Here is a 22425-nt window from a genome sequence, read left to right as displayed (position 1 = left end):
CTTAACCCGTTTTGCAATTAAGGTCTTCATCTACACATACTTGGGCGATGTTAACTTAACGCCCATTTTGTGTCAACCTGTGACTCCCATATCCGATTCTTGCAAGGTTTAGAGAGATAGGGAGCCCTTGCAACATCTTTCATGAAGTCATCTGAAGATAAAAATCATCGTGTATCGCCATGTCAAGCTTGAAATCAATTTTCATCGCCTTTCTACACCGAGAGGTGAAAAGACCCCCCGAAAACATCGAGTCCCTATTCTTTTCTTTGGAGCGCCTGAAGTTGAACAATGCGAATGAAACTTTTGTTGCTCAAAGTTTGAATCAAATAAATCCACTGATAGGTCCTTCTGCGATCCTATGAATAAAAAGAATATATACTAGTGAAATTGCTAATATCACATTCAAGACATACTGCATCGTCGTTATTTTGAGCCGAGTGGGCTTAAACGTTTGTTAACAGATTTGATTTTGCAAATGAGAGCTACCAACAAGTGCCATGGACTTCAAAGAACATGTTCACCTTCATAATGAGAGTGAATGTAGCAATATCAGTATAACACATGAGTGAGAGTTTGTCGAAAAATTGACGATCCGTTCAAAAGTTAAGAAGTTAGGAAGTTTCAGTGCCGCCATCGCTCAGTGAGAAGACTACTATAGGTGTGATGTCATGTGTATAGAACGATATAAAAAAAAAAATACATATATATATATAATAAAATTCCACATATTACTTCCACTCTTCTCGCATAGCAAAAAGCAATTTACTTGCCTCCTTTAGAAGACAGCGGGAATGATATTACCCTGAACATAATGTCAGTAACAAGTCAAGAGAATGTGTACTTTTAAAAAAAAACAAAAACTGAAATTCTGCGGAATTCTCGTTCTACGCATGTGACATCATAAACTGTAGTTTTCTCATGCAGCACTGACTGCATAGAAACTTATAGAATTCAAAACTTTTGGACCGATTGTCTGATCTTTTTCAAACTTTCACTGATGCGTTCAACTGACATTGCTTTGCTGTATTCATTCACTTCATGATACTTATGAAGGTGAACTTGTCCTTTAACTATAGTACGGTCTGCAGGAGTTTTATGCTAAATCTGACTGACGTGCGACTTAAGTAGGCGCTATCGCCTGTTTCCCCATCTTGCATACGTCTCATTCAGCCATGTTTCTTTCACAGGAGGGCCGATTTCGTGCGCAAGGGACTCAAGGTATCACCAGGGGAATAATAAGCTGTTTTTGTTTCGGCTAAAACATAACATTAACCATTATGAGGGAGTAGAGAGACGCATTCACCGATTTCATCTTCCCTCTCCTTTTCTCCTCTTTTCTTCTTCTTTCTTTCAGTTCTTTAAAGCCTAAGAACTAGCTCGGGAATTGTGAATACAGACTTCCATTTTGTTCCGTTGGGGAGGAAAGAGCCTGATACAATACAAAGGAAAGTTTTGCCAAAGAATTTGAAATGTGAATGAACAAAAAAGAAAACCAAAGCAAAAAAAAAAAAAAAGAATATGCCAGGAAACTTCAGAAACAAGCGTACCACACCTGCGGAACCACCAGATAAAAATTCCCAGCAAACGGTGGTTAAAGGGATGGTATAGGTTTGGTTGAGATGGGGGCTTCATTTTTTTATTTATTTATTATTATTATTATTTTTTTTGGGGGGGGGGGGAGGGAAATATTGAGAAGCTACTTATGAAAAATGAAACAGCATACGATTTCAAAGGAAATTTAAGTTCATCTGATAAAAATTGGTTTTGAAATGGCTGAGATATATAAAAAAAATAGTGGTTGTGGCCAACTTTTATTAGGACCACTTAGGACCACTGGTTTTGGATATCTCAGCCATTTAAGAACCGATTTTCATCAAACAAACTTTGAATTTCTCTTGAAAGTATACTCTTTCATAATCACATTTCATAAGTGGTTTCTCGTTATCTTATAAAAATCTAAAAACTAAAAGCTCCATCTCAACCAAAACTATACCATCCCTTTAATGCGAAATTCTCTCCATCGGCCCTCATTGCCGAAACTGTATCTTCTTTCATAACCGTCTACTATTCCCATTCCTCAGAGGGTTCCTATAGTTTTCTTCATGTGATATTCTTCGGAAATCAACGCTAGAATATGTCATTGCTGTCTTCACAATGTCACTATACACCCCCCCCCCCCCATTCCCCTCCTAACTCTCAGGAGCTGCAATTGATTGTATAAATCTGTTTTCACTCGTAATTTGATTTTGATTTGATTTTGATTTTGATTTTATTTCTGAATTCCTTTTTCATACATAAATGAAATACAAAGTTAATTGAACGAACTAATTGAGCACAGTATAATTTGAATCTGACAGTTAAAACATATAAATGATCAATTCAAATATCCAACATTTTTCTAACACAATGCAAAATGAAAACAAACAGGCATTATTTTATGCATATTATATTTATGCAAACATATGATTCCGTATACTAAGTATCTGTCGTTCAAAGACGAATTAAGCAACTCTTGATGTAACAGAAATACAGGAGATCATCATCATAGGCAAACGCTTGACGAGGACAATCGCCTCAGAAATGATTGTCTAAACAAGTGAGGCTAACTGTGCATTCTTACAGCAAACGTGCAATCGCATTTGCTCGTCAATGTGGAGGCCGCGGCCCCAATAGATGCTGGTGTCTGATTCGAATCCTATGGGGACGCCTTGCTGCACAGCGCACGGGTAACGGATGTGTCTATCAGGTGGGAGTGTTCTTTTTGGATCCCCCTCCCCCCCCCCCCCCGTGATTATTAACTATTCTTAAGCAGCAATGTTGGGAGGGGGAGAGAAGAGACACAAAGACCAGTATAGAGAGATAGGAGAGAGATATATAAACTCATATTATATATATATATATATATATATATATATATATATATATATATATATATATATATATATATATAGAGGGAGAGAGAGAGAGAGACGATGAAGACAAACAAGTTGACATGATGCATTAGAATCCAACTTCATTTATAAATAAATAACAAATAAATAAATAAATACAAATAAAAAATAAATAAATGAAATTACAAATAAATGAAGTTGGATTCTAATGCATTATGTCAACTTGTTTGTCTTCATCGTCTTCATGCTCTTATTCCAACACGCGGATAATAATACCATTATATATATATATATATATATATATATATATATATATATATATATATATATATTGCATATATGCAGAGAGAAAGAGAGAGAGAGAGAGAGGTAGACAAAAATAGGAATGGCGTAGATAGAAAAGGAGAGTGAAAAGAGAGGCCGCGACAAACTCTGGACATGATTGGATTATCAAACCCTTTCTTTACCATCCAACTGAAAAATGTTTTAAAAGGAGGATTAGTGCAATGACCTTTGCATTCTGAGACTGTGGTAATGGTTCAATGAGAGCAGTTGAGTGTAATTATCTTTCATCTCCCTGATGAGAGGGTTTATAATCCTCCAACATCCGACCATTACATAATACTTTACAATCACTTTATAATCACTGTCAATTATTTTAGGTTTCTGTCAAGAGTTACGTGCAAGATAAGGACCATTATCAAATACCCTACGTTATTCACATCGGAAGACAAATTTAATCTTTGTCAGTTTTGTGTTTCAGTGCATACAAAGTTCTTATAATTAGGTTCCAATTTCACAAGTTGGAATATAATAGAAATCATTTCTGCTACATGCAATACAATCATACAATTTAAGCTACCAATGTTGGGATTGGTCATCGCTTTGTAAATTAGAGATGATGATTATCATTATGAATAGCAAACGAGGTAATTAAAGGCATTATCAATACCAACGACGATTCGGTGCTAACGCCCTCCAGTGTTCAAATTTTCAAATAAGCTATATGAACGAACAATGGGTGGAATGATTAGGCGCATTGTGGTTAGTCATAATGATTTCAACAACCAAAAAAAAAAAAAAAAAAAAAAAGAACTCGAATATTCTTTAACGATGTAATTACAAATTATCGTTAATATTATCCATTTACTGGGAGATAAGAATGATTACAAAGACCATCTTCAGCGATAGAAAACGCTCCGATGACACACCCATTCCTCTCACCACTCGTCAATCATGCTAACAGGGGGTTGTTTAGGACTACGTGGTAGACCAGGGAAATCCTCGTCAATAAAGGGTCGGGTTTCGATAGCTTGTCAACAGTTTGGAGTTTGTGCGTACGTGCGCGAGTGCGTGTGTTCCGTGCGTGTAAGTGTATTGTTTGGGAGGAGTCGGGATTGTGTGTTTGTACGTATGCATTTTATGCAAACGTGTGGTCCATCACATGGTAATGCTGTACTCGATTGTGTGACTTTGTTTTCTTGTGCCCGGAAATTAATACCGAATGCACGTAATATTGCCCTTTGTTGTTGATTTTTTTTTAAGTTTTTCAAAACGCGGTTCACCGATTGTCACTGTATACTTCCATACGTCATATACCTAAAAAAAAAACCAAAACAACAGCAACAACAACTGCGTAGAGTCGAAATGGAATCGCGTATAGTTTGCTGCGGTCGGAAGTGATGAGGTCCTGTATCGCGCAGTCTTGCGAAAGATTCTCGGTCACGTTCCCAACGCAGGAAACAATTAGATTAGCAAGTGTTGTTCCTTAGCCACATTATCTGACACTTAACTAGCCGGATGATTGACGTGTGGGATGGATAGCCTATATTCGTGTCGTCACCTCTTGATGTGCGGTCACTTGTCAATTACTGCTGTCTAGATGAATCAGTGTTATCCCGGTGAAACAGGAATAACCATCAAAATTATCACGTATTACAATATTATCACGTGCAATAATGACAAATGTAAAGCTTCTAGTGACTGTTCAGGTAGCATTCGATCCACTGATCATCGGTAACTTCGCACGATTACGCCCTTCCTTTCATTACAGTAGAGGTAGATGTCATCACGCGAACAGAAGTGGAACAAACATAATGATTGGGCGTGTACACAATGTTTGCTCATACAAACACACGCACACGCCATGGATTTGCATTGCACGAAGTTTTTGGGACAACATCACAACTCGCCGGTATGGTACACAAAACGGACTCGCGATCATTCCTACCATACATCATGCATGGAGCGCAAATGATTCGTATTTTTTTTCCATAATCTTTTATTGATTCCATATTCAATACAATTTCATGATAAATCGAATCATATGTATTACAGAATTCACGATTTAACAAAACACAATTATAATGAAATCAAACCAAGCTGTACTTTCAGCAGGAACAGTGCATTAGCAAAGGAAATACAATTCACCGAGAAAAAAATAACAACATACACTGCTTACTTGCTTTCATTAAAATCAAATGGATCTGTCCTTTTAACATGCACAACTTGAATCGATTAGAAGTGACCGGAAAACGAAAAGATTTGAATATCTCCCCCTCGTAACAAATGGTTCTTCAACCTTTAAGGAATCTAGCTTTTATTCTCTATCTCTTCATGAAAACGTCTGCATTCTTTCTTTCTTTTTGTCGATATCAGCCGAGAGGAAGCTCAGAACAACACATCCTCAAACTTCAACTAAAATTTGCAGTGCATAAGATTTCCATTAATTTGCTCAACTTGTTAAACTGCAGTTGCATGATATCATTATGCATACGTCAGTACGTTAATTTTCTTGAATTTTCTTACACACCAATTTGATCACAACCATTGTACCTTTTATGTTTTAATGTGTAGCAAAATTTATCTTACACATTTATTTCTCATTAAGTACAATGTTATATTCTTATTCCCTCAAACGTCTGCGATGATTTTGTCAGTAAAGTTTGTGTTTGTTTGAAAGATACGCGGAAAGAAATCAAATCAGATGTCAAACCGAACTTTGGGAGCCGCAGCCGATTAATACGGTGACTCACACAGCAAACTTTTCACACCGTCTGAATTGCCGTCATAATGTATCATACTCGACAGAACAAACACTAATTATTGAGAACAGGTCCGAATGACTAACGCCCTCTCGTGAGCTCTTTCCACGGTCGTTTGTCAGTATTGATCTCAGCGAAGAATGACTATGGAAGTTTTCCTCTCAAGCGGACAGTGAACAACCAAAAACTGTCATCCATCCAAACATGACTGAAGGAAATATGAAAATTCCACACCACGTTCACTTTCACATCAACGAGGAAATGAAGTGAAATTATAACAATCTGACAGAGAAAAATAACTCTTTTTTTTTAATGAAATAAGAAAGAATGAATTATGCCCTTTGCGCCATCAAAATGATGTAAGGTTGGTAACCATGGAGGTCCCGTCTTCTCTTTGTTCAACCCCATTTCGATTTCGACCAATTATCATTACAACTGATGTGTTATTACCTTGTATACTCTTTGTTCTTGCACATTGATTCCAAGGTAAAAGAACTTGTATTATTATTTCTGATGTAATATTCACACGAGAAGTATGAAAATAAATGAAATGAATTGAATTGAATTGAATTGAATTGAATTGAATTGAATGTGGCAATATCTTGAGATGTAGAGGGATTCTTGGTAATGAATGGTCAGAGTGAAAAGGTGACTTTGGCATGACGTTTTGTACAAATCAATAGCAGAGAATTCAATTGCAGTGAAGCTTGAGAGTCAATTTTGATGAAATGGAATTGCAGAGTATTTGACGCGTTCAAGTGAGGTGTGCAGAGAACACAAACTGATTTGCAATGCTACTGCACTGGTTTTAGTGATACTTGTTTAAATTTGTGAATAAAACGTGACAAATACCTCGTTATCATGTTTACATAGTCCTTTATTTGTTTGTTATTGAAATAGCACTCTCCAAATTTCCCTTCTTACTCTTCATAAGTCTCCATATGTCACTCCTTCATTCAATGCCATTGTTACGGTATCTCTCATATTTTCTGTCTACCCTCCCCCTCTTCTTCTCTATCTTTTCGTTCGAATTCTCCTAATTATTAACAACTATACCATCATCATCATCATCATCAACATCATCATCATCATCATCATCATCATCATCATCATCATCATTATCCTGATCACCACTTTCTCTTCCACATTCTTCTCTTCTTGCCATTCTCATCTACATATTTTTAGACAACGAAATTTTTTCCTCGCCAGCTGCTCGCAAATCTTTTGATTTGGTCTCTCTCTAATCTTTTTAATTGTGATATTAATTGTATGCTTAATCAATCGTGTGTGGGTTTTTTTTTTTGTGTGTGTGTGTGCATGTCTGTGTGTATATGTATGGGTGGTGAGAATGGAGTGAAGGGGGAGGCAAATGAGTTTCTCTGAAACCGACAGACTCCTAAAAGAAAAGACTCCGAAAAGACGCGGGATAAGGAAAAAGGGGGCTGAGGTAGGAGCCGTGAATCACAAGGACCACTTGACATGCTTGCCCGGTGCAAACCGCGTAACGGTGTGGTGCATTAAACTCAAGTAGGTGTGAAAATACGCCTCCTGCACAATGCCACAACGAATTTCCCGTGCAAACAGCGTGCTTGCTCTAAAGTTAACAAGTCTCATACTGGCGGTCCAGGCGGAAACTAAGCTTGTTTAAGAACAATTATTTAGAGGGAAAATTATATTTCCCCACCCCCCCCCCCCTCAAAAAAACAACAACAACAACAACGGCAAGATCGACAACATGATACATTTATAGAAGTAAAAATGATCATTCTCTTTATATAGATTTTACAAATCAGATCGCTGAGGTAGTGAGTGGGAAAATTATGTGAATGAATGATCATTTTGCTAAGAAAAACTCAGCATTTCAAACCCTCCCAAGAACACAAATGACGATTATCAGCAGTTGGTACATTTCCTTTTTCTTTCTCTCTCTCTCTCTCTCTCTCTCTGCTTTGATTCCACTTGAGAAATCAAATTTGGTCTTCCTGTGACTATTGGCTTCATTTTCTTCTCTGCGTTTTGTTGAAACACTAAAGACACTGAGAAAGATCTCATTCTGTCACTTTGGGGTAGACATTCATGAACATGTTACAAATCTGACCTTATATAAGCATTATCATCTCATTATGTTCAGGGATTGCCTGAACCATCGTCACAAGAAGTCAGGAAATCCCGATCAGGCCCTCTGCCAAACATGTCGTAATATGGGTTATTTTTCTTTTTTAACGGACCTGAAAGCGCTTAAAGGGGAAGGCTAGTAACTGATCAGTGGGAATCAGTGGAAATGCTGGGAGATGATTGTTCCAATCCTTATGGGATTCATTCAAGAGTTCATTGTATATCTATTGTTGTGTGAAAATGATATGCTTCAGAACGGTCTCATATTCAAGTAATGTGCAGATTAATGCTCCGTCACTGACCAGGGACGCTAACCTGGAAGCATTAAACTGCACATTACTTGAATATGAGACCATTCTGAAGCAAATCATTTTCACACAACAATAGATATACAATGAACTCTTGAATGAATCCCATAAGGATTGGAACAATCATCTCCCAGCATTTCCACTGATTCCCACTGATCAGTTACTAGCCTTCCCCTTTAATCTAAACCAAAAACATTCAGGACATTGTAGCCGTGGGCAAGGTGAAGGTATCTCAAACTTCATCTTCTTTCCTAGTTACCTAACTCGCACACACACACACACACACACACACACACACACACACTTTGTCTCCAACACACTTACCCATACAAATACAGACGATGGCTCTTAATGGTTTGTTCAAGCATTCGCGACTAGTGTAAAACTAATTTCACATGTCCCAAAATACAACAGTATCAAGATCATGAAAAGGCCGCACGTTCATATAAAATGTAATCAGACATACACAGTCACACACACACATACAAACACACATACAAACACACACACAAACACGCACACAAACACACACACATACACACACACACACAAGCACAACTACAGACAGAAAGGAGATCGAAATAACAGACAGACTGTGTAAAGAAAAGCACGAACAAAAGTCGAGATCTCTCGATTGCAAGGCCCTATGGCTCAAAAGATGATATTCCTTTTCCTTTCCCTTTTGAAACAATTGTTGCTTTGATTTCCTCCCTGAATTTCACCCATGACGTTGCAAAATATCCTCTGAAAAATCAGACTACATTATGTACAAGAGAAGCTCAGTGGCCAAGTGAGAGTTTTGACTCATGTCTCGCTGCGTAAAAGCACGCTCTAAAAGTACCATGGCTTTGTGTTACAGTACGATTCTCGTCCAACCTCTGCTAAATATTTCAATATCCTTTAAGAATTGTTTCACAAATCATATTAGAATTGACGAGTGGAAAAAAAATGAAAAAAAAGAATCATCAATATGGATATGTGGGTTTTTTCAGACTTTTCGATGAGCCTCTCCTACGACCTGCCTTAAAACTTCTATGAGCCTTTGTGTTGTAAGCTTTGTAAAGATACTAATTGCTTACGTGTTAAAATGGTTCAAAAACATTCGATTTCTTTGTCGATAGATAGACCCCAAGCAACCTATACTTCTGCATACACTGGCTGTGGAATGGGTACAGGAAAAAATGAATGATTTGTTCTTGTTCATTTTACAGAAAACTTGGTTCAAAATAATGCATTCAAGAAAATAATCATTCATCACGAACGAGGAGAAAGGTAACTGAAACTACCTCAAAATTGTTTTTGAATATGCAACGGTGTGAAGAGTTGCCGCAAGAACCAAACTTATTTCCTTCTATTCATCATCATCATCATCATCATTATCATCTACAACGACAACAAATAAGATATCCTCCATGCGGTTTGCATCTTGATAGCGTATGCGATCTTTCTGTTTGTGCTTTTTCGAAATGACTCAATCTGGCTATTCAACAACAACAATAACAACAACGACGACGACGCCAAAGACGATTGACATTGTGGACACCACGAGTCGGCTCGGTGATGTTTTGACGTGTGGCGATGAAGTACTGGAGTACCCCTTTAAAATTTTCGTCTCTTCTTCTAAAGGTCTCTTCTCGTTTAGCAGCCCTCCACCGGGAGAACAGTTACAATTAAGCTGGGCCCATCTGAGAGTTGTTGAATTGATAGCCACAGTTTCCGCCGAGTTCAGACAATTTCCAAAAATAATGTCAGGAGCACCAACTAGGAAATCCTCGAACAAATCTAGTTCGACAGGGATGGTATTACGCCCTCCAACCCCTCCCCTCCCCTCCGCTCCCTCCCTCACCTCCTCTAGATACACACAATGCATAATATGCCCACTGAACAAATGCTTCTGTCCGCGACAGAACCGCATGTGATCACTTACAAAGTCGGCAATATGTGGGACTATGATGTCACGAATCATTAAAACTTGGCATAAAATGATTGCTTTTAGCTGTACATGGAATGAAAAAAAAAAGAAATAAAATAGCTTGACTCGGACACTTCAAAAGGCGTTGGACAGTACATGGCTAAAGGGAATGATTTAAAACAACCAACGCCTACTCAGTAAGTAATAAGCGATAACAATATGAGGAAATTGAGGATTATCGAGTGTAACGGGGATCAAATATTTTTAAACAAGGTAGCTCTACTGCCATTTTAAGAACTGCATACTGTATAATTCATGCAGCAACTGGGAAAACACATCCATCAACACAGGAATCACCAAAATTTTGGTCTGACTTTTTTTTTTCAAAAAACCTGATTCTGTCGTGTAAAAAAAGCAACAACAGCATCATCCGCTTAGCTGGCAGCGTATGTATTCTAATTCATTGATAGCCCCACCTTTGTTTTCTGAATCCATCAACAAAATGATAATCATGAAGATGTAAAACATAATTTTACCCAAGACTTTATAAACTTTCACAAAAATGATAACATTGCCTTCGGTTATCCTTATGTACATTATCACTGTGGTTGACATGGACCTGTTTCGGCGTATAATAGCGTTATGTATCCACAAATATATGTTCTCGAGTGGGCAACGGAAGAAAAAAAAAAACAGAGAAAACTAATAAAAACGAAAATGAGTACTACCCCTCACCATGACAATCGATTATAGTGTTTAAGAAGTGAATGCCTCCCCGAAAGCGTGAAGCCAGATGACTCGGGAGAAGAAAAAAAAATCATGATCGAAAGATTTTTGAAAATTCGTTTCTTGCCAAACTTTGTACGATTTTTGTTTGCTGAAGGCAAGAGACATTATGTGCATAGATGACGTAAATAGATCACCAACAATAAACGGTATGCGTCATAATCCATCGTTCATGTTCGATACACGTCATGATCAAGCAGAACGCTTGTAGAACTACGCTAATCCTGGTTTTAAGCGCAGTCACGAGTATAAGCAGAAACAGGAGCACGATCATGTGTGACGTTACCATGGTTACCTTAAGCGATACACAATTCTTGTAGTTTGGAGGTGGAGGTAATCGTGTGTCCAACCCATTTAATAAATCCTGGCCGATATTACTGACTAGATTGTGGTTCATTGTTTCCGCGTTGTTTGCGCAACATTGACGGGACTACGCCCTTATCCTTAATACTCAGCTGACCACAATTAAACTATCTTTACACCGATGTAGCTCTGTTGATACAAAGCTTGATTTCGTTCGTGAAAATGAGACGCTTTGAAGTAGACACAACCTCCACACGCATTAATGGAAACTACAGTGTTTTTTATGTCTAAGGATATAAATCAGTGGTTCTTTCGTTCGCACGTAAACCTCATTGTCACACAGGCTGTAATAACGCAATATATTAATAGTTTATGATGATGGATAGTGTTGATGGTTGTATTGATAATACTGACGGATGATTATGTAACTATGATCATAACGTCATGTGCCCGGCAGAACGACACGAACGCATGCGATGCGCGCAAGTATACCGCGCGCTTCGCATGCCGTTCTTCCGGGGACTCGACGATGAAATAGAGACTTAGCACTACTACTGTATTAAGCCCGCCATGATCACGATGACTGCAGAAAAGAATTGATAGTGATAATTCATATAGGCCTGGATGGGTTCGTGCTAGCGCCGTATGAAGAGAAAGTCACAGGAGAGAAGGATTAAATAGTAACTAGTGAGTGAAGTTTCACTCTCAGCGAGTAATGATTGCATAATTCTACTCACACTGCGGAGCAAATGGCCTTGGGGTTGCCCTTGCAGAACTCTGCCGTGCACTTCGGGCGACAGGTCTGGGCCTCCGGAGCCTGGTCGCTGCGTACGTCGGGTTGAATACCTGGAAGAAAGAATAAGATATTTCATTCCTCTCATTTTTCTGAGTACATCTATTCATAGATACCAGGACTAGCACGTTTAAATTATACTTTTAAGAGGCATGCGTCAAGAACACACGTAACACATAGATTTTATTGACCCCATCCTCCCGCCCCAAGGACAAATCACTTTCTTTAAATCTGCCGAAATTCATGCCAATATTTCAGATGAAATCAACAACAATTGTAATTGTTTCTGAATGTTGATCTGTCTTATTTACTCATTTATCTATCTATGTATCTATTTATCTACAGTATATACTTATTCCTTCATTTGGTATCGTTCCTTGTGCATTAAGCGTATTTGTTATGTCACTGCTGTTTAAGGGTGGAAAGTTTCATAATATAACTATATACTTTGTATGCATTTGATCACCTGCAGACGCAGATATGAATTTACATGCCATGATCAACAATGATACAATCTGGATTAAGGTGAATGACATTTCACTCTTAGTCGGTATAGCGTTGCCAGGGACTTTGGACGGTGTGGACAATGCTATGTGAGATTTCTGTGCCAAACTGCCCTCAACGCACACAAAGGGTTAATATTGACTCAGTATCCCGCGTATAAGGCAACCTACTTATATATGACATTAAAGGGAACATTTAGCAGTGTTTAGTGAACATTTATCTGTATTCACTGCTGTAGAGTTGTTGATGAGTTACGAAGGAGACAGTCAAAAGGTCAAAGTACAAATAACTATTAATTGCATTCTGAAAACACAGGGCTTTGATATATCATTGGCCGTAATGGTGAGGCATTAGTGACCGATATTCATAAATTATATAGGACCTACCCCTTAGCCTCAAGATCTGACGATCGGGGATAGTTACATAACACCGACCTTTACATTAAGTTAATCCGGTAAGCCTCTACATGGACGATTTGATATTGTTGCCTTTAGCAATTTTGATTGTGTGTATTATGCGTCTTAAAAGTGGGTACAATACACAACTTCAAATGTCCATGATGGGTTTTATAATGTGATGACATTAAGCATAAGAAACAAGCCAGTGATCCATAGTACTATACCTATTTAAAGATCACATAGCGTGTTCTATAATTATTCCATCTAATTCCCAGTACACTGAATTAAAATTGCTAGTAACCAAGGGCAAATGAAGTAGTGTTGTATCGTAATTCATATATTTGAGAAATTACTGCTCATACTTTATATCATGAGTTGCTTGATGAGTATCAAAATCATATAAATTTGATATTTAAGTGAAGTGCGAAATTAATCAGTCACAATGAACACCAGTAATTGTCTGGAATAATAGACTGGCCAAGATGATAAAAACTTCCTCGAAAATTCAAAGGGGTCCTTTTGAAGTTAGACCCCCAAGCGTTGCTGTTTCAGTCAGTCATTTTATTCAAACATTTAAAAAAAAAATCTGGTAAAAGCGTAAATGGGAATGAATGTATCAATATGTTTAATTTTCAAATCACAGAATGTATTCACTGTCGTGCAGAATGATTCCTGACCAATTTCCCCTCCCCCTGTATTCTTCAAAAAGGGGGTTAAGTACCCATAACTCAATACCATGACGCTCCTTTCAGTGTATATGGACGTTTGATTCTAGGTGCATATTCTGTGTCCGTTGACACTTTGATCGATGTTTCTTGTTGTGTTCTTCGTTCTTTTTTTTTTGCCTCCTGCTGCGTATCATTTTATTCAATTTGATAGAAAGAGGTACACATTAGCGTTTAGCCATTACTCTAGTCTGTCTCATATCTTTATTTCCTTTTACCGATATGCCGTTCTTTCTACATGATTTATTGTACGAAATGAAAAGAATTATTGCTGTTTCAAATTCTTTGTCTTTATCTTTAGTTCTGGAGATTTCGTATGATACCATTTATAGAGCGCCAGTTCTATGAAAATGTGATAGCATGGTATGGTGCAACAGTCGTAGACAACGTTGTCGGATAGTTTTGTGATCAGTTATTTTGGCATATTTGGGGTTAATGCATACTATAGCCAAAAAAAGAAAAAGAAAAGAAAAAGAATCAAGCAAGCTTCCAGAATGTTTCTTGTGATTGGCTGTTTAGGTCAGAATTGCTGATGACGAACTGATACTGTGAGTGCAATTTGTTTTCGTGTCCAAAATGTTAGTATCCTTCACTGGGTTGGGAGTCTTATGTCTGCCTGGTGGTGTGTTTTCTTGCTTTTTAATCTCCGTGAGGAACATTATATTTTGAGGACTGTTCTCGTGCAACAAAAATGCTAAAGAAAAACGTAATTTTTCCCCGTCTGTTCATCAGCCTCCCCCTTCCTCAACCCGTTTCCCACCAAAACATGGAGAGTCACTTGACCGCGGCCGTAGAAGTGAATAGTACCAGATGACTCAACTTGAGCGAATTCAATTCAATTAAATAGTTTATATTGTATTAAAAAAAAAATGCCCTAATCAGACGAATAAAAGACAAGTTGAAAACTTGTACCACTTTGGATCATGTTACATTTTTCTTTTTCTTTTTTTTTGATGATGGAAATAAATAAACTATTGGAATGAATAGTAGCGAATTAAATCATTATAAACGTGCAATGGTACTTGAAATGGAAATCTGGGACACATAAAAGTTAGTCCAGAAGAAAATGTAAAATCTTACAAACAAAACAGTGCAAGTTTGATCAAAATCAGATGAAAATTAGGGAAGTTGTGAAATTGAAGTTTTGTGAAATTTCACAAAACAGTCAATAAAGTATGGAAATAGTGAATTTATAATGCCATTCCTTCACAATTTGCCATTCAGGTATATACATAAAATCATAAAGTTCCAACTTTTGGATCAAATGCAATTATGTCCCAATCTCAAATCCTGATAATCTGACTGGTCATTATTTTGAAATTATTCAAACAAGACACATTATGTTTTATACTTTTAGACAAGAATAAAAAATGATTACCGCCATTACACGATTAATGGAAATTGTGAGCAGATGACATCATGAGCTCACTCATTTACATGTACAAAAGTCAGTAAATCTTTAAAACTTCATAATTTCCCAACTTTTTCTCCGATTTCCACTGTTGTGTTTTTCATATTATCATACTCTTTCTTTTCAGACTAACTTTTAAGTCGTCTGTAATTCTCTTCTAAGACCTCCACGCTCTTAGTCTTAATGTTTTGTAACAAGGCTATTTTCGGACAACCGCGAGATGTTTATTTTCTTCGAAAGGAAAGGAAAAGATTTGTTTCTAGAACTTCTACGGATTTGTTAAAAGATCCTTGTCGGATGATTGTCATGTCGTCATATGCTGTGATCCAAGATTTAGTGTCAAATTTAAGAAGGCACTGCCCCCAAACATGACATACTGTATAGAATGAATATAAAAAGTGCGTTATGGTTATCAGTGAAATGTTGTGCTGTGCTTTGCCTGATAAGATATCAATCTAGACTAAGAACATGAAGAAATAAATTTATCCCCCAGAAAAGCTTGTTGTCGTCATGTGAATGGCTTTATGATCTTCTATCAAAACTGCACATTAAAGCTACTTCACTACCACTAAAGACCGCATTTTGACATCGGTATAACCTGTCTGAAGTGGCAGCTGCCAATTATGTGCATTCTTTTTTATCTATCCTGCAGTCTTGGCTTGATTTGAACACTTACGACCTTCTAGTCACTATGTGTACATTAGGCATGGCGCCGTCGTAAATGTAGGCTGACGCGTCAAATACATTCGCGTCCATTTGGCAGTAATTCGCGTTTACGACAATTTCTTCTCTTTACATCTTGAGCGTGATTCAGACACTGCTAATACGCACACATCATGGCTGCTTGTAGTGTGATGGGATGGTTGACAATTCTCTCGGTACACACATGGTATATCCCGAATTAACGACGTTAATCAGAGAGCTGTCACTAAACGCAGAACTGACTCATGGAATACGTATCAAGATCTTTTGAGGTCAAAGTACATTTGGAGTTTAAGGGAAAGTCCACCCTGATATTTTGATCCTTTGTATAAAAAACAACAACGACAAATTGAGCTCCTCAACACTAATATACAACTTTCTAAACTTATATAATTTACATAACGTTTATATTATGTGTCCGACTTTTCTCAATTGTTCACTGATCTGCTTCTGTTATCTTGCTACTTTCATACGAAACAACATAATTCTAGGTTGGACTTGTCCTTTAAATCTCAGAGGAGGCAAAAGCTCTTAGAATGTTACACCTTACACCTTGACACTTGACACTTGACACCTTACACTTTGATAAGTAGACCAAACTTAACGTTTCGTGTATTTTGTCCGATCCAAAAGCGAAATGGTGAAACATGACAAAACAAACCATACAAATATAGGACTTCAAATATCAAAATCTTTACCCAAGCACAAAATTGACAATGGTCAAATTTCTGGGAAAAATGTCCTAAACTTGTCTTTTAAAAGTATATGTCTTCGTTCAAAAAATAAGTTATTTACATAATGTATGTATAAACATATTTAGATAGATAGATAGATAGATAGATAGATAGATAGATAGATAGATAGATAGATAGATAGATAGATAGATACATAGATACATAGATACATAGATACATACATAGATACATACATACATACATTTCTTTCCTTTTTTCTGATGGTTTCCACACAAAAAAAAAATGATAAGTTAGTATTATGAGGTGTGAACATCTTGCTTCTGTAGACAAGCAATGAAAAATCAAAGTGTTGAAAATGAATGAAATATGTGGAATGGAATAAACACATCTATTGAATATTTTAAGCAAGAAAACTTCAGCCACGTACAACGACCAGCGGTGCACAGTACTGCTAGACACATCCACACTCACCCATAGTTTGTTAGGGATACATTTAGAGTATATGTGATTGCTTATCATCTGGTCAGGTCAAAAACTTTCACAATACGGGAGTAAGCATAATTTTTTTCCCAAGACAGTCACAGTGCTAAAAACAAAAATACGGGAAAATGAAAAAAAAAATGTTTGATTTCTATTTTAAGGGAACACGGAGACAGATGGGGCAATTGGCACCTATACCCCAAAGACAGCCACATGCAAGACACGATTTTTTTTTTTTTTTTTAAAGCGAGAGTTAGTAGAATAGAGAGGGAAAGGGAGTAGGGAGCAACAAGATCGAGGAGGAGGAGGAGGAGGAGGAGGAGGAGGAGGAGGAGGTGGTGGTGGAGAATGGGTGGTGCAGAGACGTTCTTGTCTCCCCTAGATGCACGCAGCGGCCATAAAACAAATATACGATTCCCGGTTCGCCATGACAAATCTCCTCCACGAAGTCTTCGCCGCGCCGGGAAAGTTGACATAAACACGCGCTCTCGGGACATCGATATTGTTTCCGCATCGTCATCTCTGATGCCAGTGACGGTTCACGGGTCAGAGAAAAAATTGCGATACACCGATTTATTTATTGTTTTGCACGCCTTTGAACTCGCCGGTTGCAGCATGCAAGAAAAAAAAACAAGAAGAAAAGGAGAATAAAAGAAAGAATTAAAGTGGAAAAGGCAAATACATGTACGTGTATAACTGCAGTGCTATAGCGTCAGGGGCACTTTGTCATGAACGCGCCATTTGCTGTACAAACCCCGCCACGATCAGCTTCTAGGAAAGATTAAACGAAGCAGAAAGTCGGTGTGTGAAAATGGGATAAACAAAAGCTTTTCAGGTCTAAACGATTCCCGTTGATGCACACGACCAAAGTTCAAATTAAAACGAACTCGATCTTGCGGATTGTGTTATTTCACACCCCCATAAATAATCAGTTTCTCTTTCGCCATATGCTTTGTGTGGTACTGAGAGGTAAGAGATGATCGCTCGTTTACTTTACTCTTGGAAAATGTACAAAAGGCACCTTTTCTTTAAGAGTCAATTCTTCTTTAAACAGAAAATATATGCTTGAAAATAAAATGCCATCGTATTTCAGCATGTGTTGCACAATTTCTTACGAGTTTGATTATTGAATATTACCAAATAATCATTAAAAGATTTCTTAATTGTATCAGATATTAAATGTTATACATGTATGACTGTAATTTTGTAATTGACATCGTGAGAAGGCCATAAAAGCCTGAAATGTTGTCTTGTTTCAAAAGGAAGTAAGATATTGGTGCTAAACGAAAAAAAAAAAAGACTCGATACCTCACATCTCAATGATAAATCAGAATGCAGTGCGCTGAAAGGTATTATTTTGGTAAAGTTTCCTGTTAGTTCACATGACGTATCATTATTGCTTTGACATGAAGGGCATGTATAACTCAGCAGCTATTTTTATCATTGACACATTTATGAAACTCCGTCTAAAATTTACAGTCGGCACAGTCGTGAGGAAAATCTACTGTTGTCTACGACCATTTCAATGCCATACTAACTTATATTTATTCATGAGGAACTATTATCGTAAGTACAGTTCGGCTTCGAGTATTGGAGAGCAATGCATATGCTTTCTTGTAAATAGTTCCGATAGATACCGATCGATTTGTTCATATTCTTGAGTAACAAAGACTTTGATTATGTAACTAATGTATTTCAAAGTCGCCTTTACCACAAATAACAGGAGAGTAAAAATAATTAAATGTATTTCATAGAGGAGGATGTCTGCTTGTTGATTCGACGTATATGACTGCGCCTTGAAGTCCACGTTAAAACGCCATTAATCATAATCATGGGATTTATCAAAAATGATTACATATCTCCCTAAAATTATGACTGTTGTGATTGCGTATTAAGAGCTCCCGAAGACCGAAGACCTCAGTGAAAGGGATCCTATTGAATCCCAAGCGGCAATTAAACTTTAAAAACTTTATTTTTTCAGTCGAAGTTTTAATTCTCTTATGATTATTCCTTATTTTGAAATATTCTCCTACCCAACAATGGATACCCATAAAATGAATATATATATATATATATATATATATATATATATATATATATGCTGTTATTTTCATTTTGTATTATCTTGCATTTTCGATTTTGGAGCATATTTTCCAGAAAAAAATATTTTGGCTGGTGAATTTGACCGTTTGAAGGTCGTTGCGAGTGTAGTGATGAAAAATGAATTGCAAGCCTGGTAGCTCTTTGATTCAATTCCGCCGGGCTTAGAAGCGCGCATTCGCATTTGGGAAGGCATCCATTCCCATTCCAAGAAGCCCCCTCCTCAAGTGTTTGCCTAAAGACGCGCCACGACTTGAGGAGAGAAACAAATAGGTCTTTTTAGTCGCAGGCCGGCGGAGTAAAGACGGAAACCACGTCCGAATTCTGTCACCACCAATAAGGTAAACATATTCTTGGAAGCCTTAAACAAGCAACGAAAAATAACGACAACACGGTAGCTCAAATTGACAGATATCTTGCATGAAATATGTTTCTGAATGTAATACAAACACGTGCAAAGAAAAAGATGTACGAAAAAATGGTTGCTTGAAAATCATATTACGTCCTAGTCTCAATGAGATGAACAGATCATAGTGTCAATTAACCACTGGTTTAGATTACTTAGAATTGAGTCCTTTTTCTGCATCTTGTATGATTTCACATGTTTTCGTCACTGTTCAGATCTCTTTGTTCAGCGTTTTGATACTCTAAGGTGATCAATTAAACATTGATTAAAGATTAGCGAACGCTGCTCCTACAAAGATTTGCTTTCGTCAATATTTTTTTTTTCAATGAACGTTTATAGTCATGAGAATAGATTAATCACGAACCTCTGGAGAAAACAGAAATCCGAAAACCCTTGATCTGGCTATTTGGAGGAAATAATCTAATATGGAAAGGATAACGCAGAACAACAAATGTTTTTCTTTGGACAAGAAAGTCATTAATCTAATTTCCGCATGCCGATAATGAAAATAGCCAGTGGGATTATGCTTCGTCACTGTTGCACATGCATGCTTTTGCCAGGTGAATTTCCACCCGACTATTTTAATTCCGACAGTTTGGGAATAACCTTAAATGTTTTTGTCTCCGCCCAACCGGTTAAATCATCTTACAATAGCATGGATTCCTATTTGCAAAACCTATAACAGAGCCTTTCAGCAGCAACTCCGCATCTTAATAATGGCTCAACAAGGCTTGACGTGACTTTGTGTTTTAGTGACTGCTATCTCGATACAATAGCAAAAACTGGAAGGAAACATTGAATTAAATTGAATTGTTTTATAATACGGCCCCTAAGAAAAAAAATTGTTGATGTTTTACCGCGCAACCGACGGCCTCCGAGGGGCTTAGAGGGGGACTTAAGTACGTTTCCCAGGGGCATAACGGCTGCAGCCATGCAGGGACTTGAACCAGGGATCTCTTGATTGAGATATCCACCATGTCCACTGAACCACGACAGCTCCGCGACATCATAAATGTGATCGATTTACAATATCAATATTTCGTGCCAACACCAAGAACACAAATCTTCGGTGTATAGATACAGTTTTTCATCTGAGGATTCCTCCACGCAGCTTTCAGTCGTGGTATTATTTTGCTTCTCTTTCTTCACGCAGTTGTCATGTTCTTTGAATGATAGGGGTGTGATCCCGTTGTCTCATTATAAAAAGTATTTTCTTTTATATTAAATAGGATCTACTGGTTTTAATTCCGTAGGAGTACGCTTGATACATTATCCCTTTATACTGATATCTCCTCTACATCCACCTGATACATTCACTCTTTTAGATTCACTCGTGATTGACTCGGCTACATAATCTTGTCCAGTTTATTCTAATAGGGCAGTACAAGTATAATTCTGCCCTCAAATTATTTTTTTTCGAACTATAAGTATTGATATCTTTTTCTTACTGAAAAAATGGCAGGAAGGAAATAGTTATAATGTGCAATGATAATTTATAACATACGTCTATATCTATGGATAGATATGTATCATGTATTTGTAATTAGATATCTGATAATTAAACAAACTTGAAAGAACACACAGAGATAGACAAAAGGCTTCATACAATGAATCGTCGTGAAGATATAAAATTAATGAGAACGTCAAAGAGATTATCGAACTTTTACATTTTGCTTGTGTTGACATATGCATCTACAATTAACACACTCCCACAGATGCTTGTCTTTCGAATTAAAAAACAAAAAACAAAACAAAACCTGTACAATGATAAAGGTGTTTTTTTTTTTTTATAATGCGTATAATTCTATTGATATTATGCCTGCATCATGATAATTATTGAATAATAACTGTTTCATTCCTGATTGGCAAAAAGGAGAGGAATCGGTAATTCATTAAACACAGGAAGTTATGTTTCGGTTACTTCTGCCGCTAAAGAGTACTAAATATTCAGGGTAAAGATGTCACGTCAGTTAGACACAGTGGTGCCATCATGGGGTCATGCCTTCTTGGAGGAAGTATTAAATACGCTGCTTCATTGAGCAAACGATAATATTAGGAAGCAGTAAACATGTTTGTATGCAATGCATGATGTCCGTGGGGTGTAGTAATTGGGGCTGATTGAAATTAAGGAGCTTCCTGAATGCGCTTGACTGCTGCGTCATTAATCCACACCCCTGCTCCACCCCTCCATTAAAGCCGGTGGGTGGGGGGGGGGGGGGGGGGGGGCGAGTAGGAAGAAGAGGGTGGGACGCACTGACCGTATTACAGTGCCCTCCGCCTGTCACTGTTCTCTGCCAAGCCAAGCCATATCCAAAATAGTGAAGCAGGAAAGAGGAATCAATTTGAAACGTTGCCAAAACCTTCCGCAGCGATCGTATTATACGATTAATGATGGATCGGCGTTAAATGGATAACAAATCTCTGTTTGGTTTGTTATTCAGTTTGTTTGTTTATTTGTGTGTCTGTTTGTGGTAAAGATTGAATTTCTTCACTGAGTGGTCAGAAAAGAAAGCATACTTTTTGGCTAGTGCAGTCGATAGAAAAATCATATAGTATATATATATATATATATATATATATATATATATACGTATATATATGTGAGATACGCGCAAGGAAGGAGAAATCGGTGCGTAACTTTGACATCATTATTCCTCCTACTGTTCCTCCTTTTCGGAAAAGGATATATATATATACGTATATATATATATATATATATATATATATATACATATATATATATATTAGTTTTTAAACGTCTTTTCGCTGTAAGGTTATTATGCTACGTATCAATCATATAATGTTCTCGTGGCGATTAGAATGTTCACATGCAAATAACAGTTATTGCAATT

At 37.3% G+C, this 22425-nt stretch overlaps 1 protein-coding gene across 1 annotated transcript in view; it reads right to left on the bottom strand.

Moving 5' to 3' along the window:
• The window catches only part of LOC140230470 (uncharacterized), a 70751-nt gene that overhangs the window by 37963 nt on the left and 10363 nt on the right, over positions 1–22425 (bottom strand). The window contains exon 2 of the mRNA XM_072310625.1: positions 12097–12205. Coding sequence (XP_072166726.1) covers positions 12097–12205 — 109 coding nt within the window. The remainder of the gene's footprint in view (positions 1–12096; positions 12206–22425) is intronic.

Source organism: Diadema setosum, chromosome 7 (assembly GCF_964275005.1).
Source record: "Diadema setosum chromosome 7, eeDiaSeto1, whole genome shotgun sequence".
NCBI lineage: Eukaryota > Metazoa > Echinodermata > Echinoidea > Diadematoida > Diadematidae > Diadema > Diadema setosum.
Note: the sequence above shows the minus strand (reverse complement) of the source record. Positions and strands in the feature narration are given on the sequence as shown.